An 8,877-nucleotide genomic window follows, 5' to 3' on the forward strand; every position below is an offset into this window, starting at 1 on the left:
TTGTTAATAATTTTCTAAGATTTTTCTTCTTCTTTTTTTCTTTTTATTCTTCTTCCACATCTAGTTGGTGGCCTGCCTTGAGCCTCACCGTGGCTCACCGCGGCTAACATGCTTAGGATATGCACGCAAAATCTCTTGTACGAGCTTTTCGTGTCAGGCCTACTCCCCCTCGTCCTAAGTATCCTTCCACAGCAATCTCTCCGACCAACAGTGCTAAAGAAGAGAGAAGAAACAAATAGGGTCAATATGACCCCATGATCGAAGCCATTGAATAAAGTGGACCTTCACAAGAACCACTATATCAGTAATTAAGATTCACACGATCCACATTTGCCACTCTAGGCAAAGAATCTCCCCTGCCTAATCGACTGTGTTTCCTAGCAAAAGGGACAATATCATACGAGATGTCTGTTTCAATCATCATTTTCAGGCAAACTAGTTACTCGGCCATGTCACTATTATGTTTGCAGAGATATAATGACATGCTAGGGAGTGAACCGAAAGAAAACAGATGTAACCCATTCTCTCCTGCCAAAATGATGTGGCCGATTCATATCCAAAGGAATACAGCAAGTGGGCATCGACGGCGACTCATATTACGAACCTGGGCGAGTGCACACTTGTCCACATAATATACGGGTAAGAAAGGCTCGCCAATCAAAGCAAATTTTGAAACTGCTACCGACACCAACACATCTACCGATTGTAATTGACCATGCACTCGCAACAGAGGGCAGGACCAAACCAGCATTATTTATTCCACAGTAGAAAAAAGAAATGTCCGAACCCTGGCCAAATACAATCATCCTAGTCTCCGCGAGTGACCAAGTCGAGCGATGTTCGGGCAAAAGATGGATTAATCGAGTACCAGTTAAGAAAATCAGAAGCCAGACATGAAATTTGCAGACCAGATACCTAGAAACACCCTCTGAGCAGAATAATAAAGTTACATAGAAACAGCCAGCATGTGGAAGTCGCTCAGTAACATAATATCATCCATGAGACTGTACCGGTGTTTCCAAACTTCAACACTCAAGAGAATCAGAAGCTGTAACATTGAAGTAGTAAAGCATGTACACTTGGAAGCATAGCAAAAGATACAGTTGAATCCAATAAACTCCAAAAAAAAAGGGATGACGGCCTTCTTAAATTACAAGTGGGGAAGCACTGTGCTAATGGAGCTGTTAGTATGATATTGACAGCCGATGACAAACAAAAATGTATTGGAAAGGAGAAGTCATCTTATAAACCCGGATGTAATACCAACCAAATTCCCATTTATCAAATGATTTCTGTACAGACTTGGAAGTGCCCCATCTTCTACCACTGCATTTATTTTTAAAGGAGCATCTACTTTTGAATTTCTTCTATCGTGGTAACCATTTGATGGGAACGAATCTCCCAACCCAAGCCGTCTCTGTGACAACAAACGTGAAGCATTGAAGACAGATTACCAGATCTCCAATGCAGATGGTTGCTTGTCATCAACCCCCTGGTGGATGTTTACCATTTATCACCACTTCGAGAAACTTTAAGAATACTTCCACCACTAGTCCCTAAAATGAAATTGCAGACAACATAAATTTTTATGTCCTTGTGAGTTAATAAAGAACAGTTAATGTCTATCCTAGAAGCAACAAATGGGGAAAATCAAAACCTTATTAAAGAGCATCGTTGGCCATCTTGACGAACTGCCTAAATACTAATGAATTTATTCAACTCTCTAAAGAGGTCATTACCTCTAGTGTCGACTGACAGCTTCACATGATTGTCTATTTTAAGTATTTCCCAATATTACCAATGCCACAATACTCTTAAATACTCAAACACCAACATCTTTGAACACATATTCTCTAGACACATCTCGTTTCTTTTTCTTTCCTTTCGAAGAGAGGTTGCAAAATTATAAGTAACATGCACATTCTTTCACCAGAAGCTCATATAAAAACCCAAATCATTCAAACTACACTTAGAAGACAACAGTTGGACATGTCTAATGCTCTTCAGACTTCCAAAGGTCACATTTATGCATCATAATAGCAGCAGATTAGTCAGGAGGTGGCAGCAAACTTTGATATAAACTTACTTCATCTAAGGATAAAATTCAGATTCGATAAGCTTAGAACTTTTTCCCCAGCGAAAAACAAAGTGTTGCAATATACAAACTGACGGTGGATAAAAGACAAAAGAATGTCCAATTCCCATAGCAACTCAACTAATTTAAAGAGGTGGTTCATGACTGACATTATTCCGATGTCTCAAATAGCTGGACAACAATTCTAACATTTTCCTATGAGGCTTAATAGGTTCTCCCTGTACAAATGCAGATACCTTTTCTCAATTTTCTTAAAAATAATTAATCACTCATAGAAACCGTTAATGAGATGTTCCAGCATGGTTACAATCTGCTGTAGAAATACTTATATAATGACAATATTCATGCACACAAAATACACAAAGCAACGGAAACAAAAGTACATTTAGGGGCTGTGTAATCCCAGAAAGCATTTTCAGTTTCATTTTCTCAACAAAATAGCTTCTGTTTTCAATTTTCACTCTTCTTGAAAATCACAATTGACAAATGAAAATGAAAGTTAAACACATTTGGGGTGTTCATGAAAAACCCAAAACCGTTAAACTGAGCCAAACCAATCTGATAAGTTCGGTGTATCAATTCATTGGTATAGTTTTAGTTGACTTTTTTATAGGCTTATTATTCTGGTTTGGGCTCATTACTTCAGGAGCCAATAAGTTAGATAAACAAATTTATTTTCCTTTTGACCAATAAAATTTGTACTTTTGCCTAACCAAGGAACTTCTTCCTATCTAAGATTCTTCTATGCTTTTAGATAAAAAGATCCTTAATTCTCAAGTTGGCCATTATAAATTAATTTTTTATCTCAAGTAGTACTTACTAAGGAGTTTTCTATGATCTTTTATGTTTTCCTTATTTAGATAAATAACATTTTTTACGTTTCGATGTTTTAATTTAATTGTGATTATCCTTTCTTTTCAAAATTTTTGTAGAAATAGGTTCTTTTATGTTAATCTTAGTTATTGCATGTTCAAGCTACATAGTATAAACATGTATTAAACTCCATACTTGAAGATCGACTTGATTGTAATGGTTCAAACCAAACCAAACTGATACAAACTGAGGTTATTGGTTTGGTTTTAGTTATAATTTTATTGCTTTCATTTGGGTTTAGGTTGAGATCCAAACTGGTAAGTTCAGTTTGGGCTGGAAAAACCTCCAAACCAAATTACGAACACCCCTAAAATCATGTTTGATGCGTCTCCAAGTTAAAAGCAGAATTCAGCCTAGAACTCAACCCAACCACTACAATCATCAGTTCCAATATGAATTGAGAACCAAAGAGTGAAATCACTCTATGCATGATCTTATACTCTTGAAAAAGAAAAATGACAAAACAGAACAGTGAATTTTGAACCAATAATCTCGATGAAACAGTGTTAATTTACATAGAAAGTGCAAGAAGTAGTAAAATAAAATTTAACTGAACAGAAGCTACTACGCTAATCACTTACACTTTCAATTCCTGGATTGAAACCATCTTTGTAACATGTGAAGAAGGTCCCTCTGCATTATGAACATTCTCCTTCATAGGTACATCAACCGATTTTGTACTGCCATCCAGCTTCATTTCCTCAAAGGTGAAATCAAGCTGTTTCTCCACAGATTTGAGAAGAGCAGTTCGTTTGGATCTTAACCGATATGGCGGAGATGCACTAAAAGCACCACCATTGCACAGAGTGGCACTGGCACCATTGCTGAGGCAAGGACTATCATAGACACTTGTATTCTGAGACATGGATTTCTCCAGACTACCATTACTCCCTACATCAGGAGAATCAACCCTGTCTTTTACAATCTCCCCATCTACTTTTGTAGTTTTATTAGAAAACAAATGCTTTGCAACTTGAGTTTTTCTCTTCCGCAATATAGATGGAGTATTAGGGAAGGTCTCAGCAGCAAGCCTGAGAATAGATTCTGGACTTTGTGTACAAAAAACACCATTTCTCTCACAAGGTGGAGTGAGAAAACTAGCAGGACTTGCAGGACTTGAGTTACAAGTTTGATTCAGAAGATGAGTGTTCATCTCAGAATCAAGAGGATGCAACTTTCCAGAGGGGGTGGCTCATAGCACAGAAAACCATAAACCAGAGCTTGCTCCGGTGGTGTCGTTCCAACATCTTTGTAATCACTTTTATCACAGGCTCCACTATCCTCACTCTGGGCCAATACTTCTAAATTGCTGGAAACATCTATTCTAGATTTAAACTCTGCACTACCTGAATCAGCAGATTCACTGGGAAGAATACTTGATGACTCACATGCTTCTTGATGCCGAGCCATAAGTTCCAACTTATCCTGATTCTCTTCTTCTAATTTGCAAGTACCGCCATTTCCTAACGAAGTTTGAGGGTTCAAGTTAGCTCCTTTATTACAACCAACTAATCTTTTAGCCAATGTGGGTTTGCTTGCATCTTTGGAGCCATTTTGTAAACCGCTTTTTGCAACTGGTGGGAGTTTACCAGTGGCTAAATAAAAGTCTAACTTTTTCTTCAAGGAACTATTCCAATGATTCTTTATTGAGTTGTCAGTCCTGCATGACAAAAAAGAGGCATATCATAAGCCAATATATCTGAAAGGTAGATTTGAGCAAATTTATGGACTTCCTATGTGCAGAATAAAGCATATCCAAAATTACAATAGGACAGATGAAGCACACTTTTAGCGATCATTTACGACAAATTTTAACAAGTTCATCAACTTTACATACTCATAAGTTCCTAATGCTATTGTAAGCAAAACAAAAGCCAACAACATAATAGATTAAAAAAATCTACTCAAATATTCTTTCATTAGTTGAAGTGAAGAACAGAAGAAACCGCTGTGATAATGAGATAAAGTAAAAATAGAGAAAACGCTTGATGGGATATGCAACCTAATCCCTCTTCATCCATCAGTTTGGGGATAAGGTCCCAAGAAGGAATTCATTAGTGCCACTCAACTGATCAAATCAGCCTCTAAATCCAACAAGAGAGAGCAATGCTACATATATCTAGTCCAAAAGAATAACCATGCAAAACAATTTATAAAAACTGTTATTGTCTATTTACATGTACCAAACCAAGATATTCAATTCCCTCTCACAAATCAGAAAACACAGGATTGGCTGAAAGGCACAGGCCTAGTACTTAAACAATCAAAAGCAATCTGCTTTTACTCCTAAACTTGGCAGAAAAACAACTGATATTCTTAGTTACAAGTACCAAACCAAATTATTCAAATCCCTCACAAGAATCGGAAGACCGAAGAGTGGCTGAAAGACTGGGACCTAGGACTCAAGTAATCGTAAATCAATGTGCTTTTACCCCAACACTGGCCTATTCCATGTCTAGAAATAGTTCTTTCACCTGAATTTTTTTTTGCGAAGTCGTAATATACGGTGGAAAAACTGCCATACCTTCCAGGTAAAACCTTAGCAATTTCAGCCCACTTATTCCCATTTACCCGATGGGCCTGCATAAGGGCTAATTCTTCCTCCAATGTCCAAGCTTCTTTTTTGATATCTGGATTCAAATGATTGTGCCATCTGAAATTTACATAGGCATTGCCCTATCAGTAGATGACAAAGGAGAAAATTTGCCCTCATGACTAATTAGAGGCATTGCACTATCTGAAATTTACAGTACAGTCGAGAAACTATGGCAGATGTCCCACAAAAAGTTGAAAAGTTGATCTTCTCATAGAAAAAGAAAGAAAATGAAATCCAGAGAGTAGATAGAAACCTATAGCAGTACCAGAAATAAAAGGCTCCCATAGCAACAGATAATCATCCATTGAATAACTACCTGTCTTAATCAGACAACGATCGTGATCATGAAACCTACCTCTCTCGGCACTGTTTCCCTATACGACCAGGCAAAGACTTTGCTATGAGAGACCATTTTGTGGGGCCATATCTTGATACCAAATCAATAATCTTGTCATCCTCCTATATGCCAAACAAAAAGCAGGAAGTTCAGTAAAATTGTTTACATGGTAACTTAACCAGAAAGAAAGAAACTAAGTCCAACCTCTTGGGTCCAAGGTCCCTTAACAAGATCAGGATTGAGAACTTTTTGCCACCTATGCAAACATTGGACTTCAGACCTATCAGGAAAGTGTTCAGCTGCAACCAAACAAGATCAACAAATAAGTCAAAGACCAGTTCATCCTCTCAAAGAAACAGAATGTATAAAGATACTTTATACAAGTTTATATCTAAATAATTCGAGCAACTGACAAATTTTTCCCCTATTTCCCCCATTACCCAAAAACAAACTGAGAGTTTTAGCATTTTCAATAAATTTAGGAGAGAGAGCCAATGACAGAATGAAGCACGTGCAATGGATAATAGCGCTCAGAAAAATGTAGAAAGCAAGTTGATCATAAATAGCAACACCACAGGGGAAAATATTACGTAGTGATGATGATTTATATTGCTTTAACCGTTGGACATCGCACTTCCCCTGTTACTTTTCAAAAAGAACAATTGTCCCATGAAAGAAAGCATTTCGAAACTCCAACTTTGTGTTGTAAAACCCCATGAAAAGGTAATGAACTGAACCATCTCTTCCTTTGAAAAACCGATTATATATATATAAATGAAGCCAGGAAAAACACTCAAATTAAGGATTTGAGAATTATTGGTGTGTTTATAGCAATTTGAAGTGTTCTTCCTCACATGTAATGACAAAAATATATTTTCTTCTCAAATGAATAGCCACATAGCGTTCAATTGTTTAACAAAGAATATATATATATAAACGGAACAAGACTCGGCTGTATCAGAAAACGATAGACCACAGATAATTCTTGGCTACTTAAATCAGACTCCCAAAAGCAACTGATATTTAGCAAATTCTGGGGCTCAAGGATGGCATGACTGTAACTTAAAAGCACTGGCAGAACTTTAAGAAAGTGCATGAGAAGAAAGAAAGATACCTATTTTCTTCCAACTCTTGCCATTATAAACTGCAACAGCATTTCTCAATGTCTCATCCTGAATAGAGTAGAAAATAATTAGAAAATGCTACATTCCCCAGAATAGAAAGAAGCAAATATGCTCTACAATGAGGTACAGGCTCAGTAATTCCCAAGATGGAGTTTCTGATGATTCAGTCTAAGCAATGCTAGTTTCATACTTCCCTTGATTGGATAAAAAGCTGCTCAGCTCTCTCCTTCAACGTATGAAAACATAGTTGTATAAAATGGCCTTGGATGTAAAGTTTCAATAATCAAACAGAAGGAGCACACGCAGAGCAAAACATTCGCTAGAGTAGCAGAAAATTAACCTCCTCTGGAGTCCAACCGCCCTTTGCCCGCCTGATAGGTCCTGTCGTCCTCCTGAAGATAAGATTGTAAAGTTAACCAACTAGCAAAAATACGCCCTTTAGTAATCTCAGGAGACGAACAAGTAAATCTCCTCGATTTAATCAGCATCGAAGGAATGCAATTGCAATAGACAGCAACGAGAGCAAAGAAACAAGGACAGAAAGTGCCGCAAAGAGAACAACTTGACAATTCTGCAGAAGAGTAGCAAGGTGTGGCAAAGTCTCTGTCTACAGCAATTGCCATTTAGCAAGCCATACCGGTGAGAGGGAGAAGTAGTCGCCGGGCTGGACACAGCAGGAGATTTGAGAGTAGCACTGGCACTGCCTTCAGATAAAGAGGAGTTCGAGGCGGCGGTCAATTGTCTGTTCTCGAGACAACAATCCTCTATCTTCAACTCGGCCATTCCTGCCACAGTCATCTCCGGCGCCCGAAGTCCTGCACCATCAACAAAACGGACAAAAGCCGAGAACGGACCAATCAGCAACCACAACTGATCCAAATTCACCATCAACCCCCATAGCCGTCACAGGCCAGGCCAGGCCTCCTCCCGCTGACCAAACCGAATCCACAAGCGCCGCAACAACGGAAAAAAGAGAAGGGGGCAAAGCAAAACAAGGCAGAACCCAGATCTCAGAATCACTACCCCCAACAGAAACGAAAACGCCAAGAACCCACCCCCCAAAGCAGCGGCCAATTCTAGGGTTTCCGGCCGCAGAATTCGAATCGGACCCCGCCCGGGGACCGCGGCCGCGGAGCCGATCGCGAGGGAGCGATCGAGCAAAAGCAGCAGAACGGGAGCGATTCGCCGGACCCAAAACGCGAAACCAAGAAACGCAAGAAACCGAACATCTTGCAATCCGCGAGAGGCCAACTCTTTACCTCTTCTTCACGGGAAGTGGCGGGAATCGAAGTCGAGCTCATCCAGAGAGAGAGAGAGAAAGAGAGCTATAAATTCGAGCCTGAAAAGAAGAGAGAGAGAGACAGAGAGTTCCTCCTCCTCCTCCTCTAGAGAGAGAGAGAGAGAGGAGAGAGAAGAGAGAGAGATATGCAACAAGAGCTTTCGTTTCGAAAAATCCTCGCCCGTTGAAACGAAGAGAGAGAAAGAGAGAGACAAAAAAGAAATATAAATGTAATATGCGCAAGCAAGGAACAGTAACCTTGTAGGCCTGTTGCTGCTTTTCGTATTTAACGAATATCTGCGCGACAGCTGACGTCGCCGTTAGCCGCCGTCAGCAGATCGACAGCCGCCACGGGGGCCGAGGCCGAACCGGGAGTTCACGGCGGCTGACGTTACGTAACGTTGGTTGGGGTTACAACGTTTGAACCTCAAACGGCACTCTGCGGTTGCCTTGCTTGCCTGCCTGCTTGCTTGCTCCACTTTTTTATCTCCTTTTTTTTTTTTTTTTTTTTTTTTGGGGGTACGAAATCTGGAAAGTCGCATGGGTTTGGAGGGTCCAGATGATGGGCTCGGC

General features: G+C 39.5%; 2 protein-coding genes across 2 annotated transcripts; both read right to left on the reverse strand.

The window, feature by feature from the left end:
• Positions 1-1,024: 1,024 nt before the first annotated feature.
• On the reverse strand, positions 1,025-4,131 carry LOC120288281 (transcription factor MYB3R-5-like). Its single transcript, XM_039302061.1, has 2 exons — positions 3,550-4,131; positions 1,025-1,556 (listed from the first exon to the last, which is right to left on the reverse strand). The coding sequence occupies exons 1-2, from the start codon at positions 4,119-4,121 to the stop codon at positions 1,550-1,552; spliced, it is 579 nt and encodes a 192-aa protein (XP_039157995.1). The 5' UTR covers positions 4,122-4,131; the 3' UTR covers positions 1,025-1,549.
• A 1-nt stretch (position 4,132) lies between these two features.
• LOC120288413 (transcription factor MYB3R-3-like) lies at positions 4,133-8,505 on the reverse strand (the record flags this gene model as incomplete). Its single annotated transcript, XM_039302377.1, has 8 exons — positions 8,285-8,505; positions 7,663-7,840; positions 7,366-7,417; positions 7,016-7,073; positions 6,106-6,200; positions 5,920-6,023; positions 5,493-5,621; positions 4,133-4,628 (listed from the first exon to the last, which is right to left on the reverse strand). Coding segments are annotated over exons 2-8 (1,095 nt in total), but the record flags the coding sequence as incomplete, so codon positions are not given.
• Positions 8,506-8,877: the final 372 nt, after the last annotated feature.

Source organism: Eucalyptus grandis, chromosome 9, assembly GCF_016545825.1.
Source record: "Eucalyptus grandis isolate ANBG69807.140 chromosome 9, ASM1654582v1, whole genome shotgun sequence".
Classification (NCBI taxonomy): Eukaryota; Viridiplantae; Streptophyta; class Magnoliopsida; order Myrtales; family Myrtaceae; genus Eucalyptus; species Eucalyptus grandis.

What these genes read in the sequence shown, in the direction of transcription:
- LOC120288281 (XM_039302061.1), bottom strand. Translation starts at nt 4,121, where the DNA reads ATGAACACTCATCTTCTGAATCAAACTTGTAACTCAAGTCCTGCAAGT.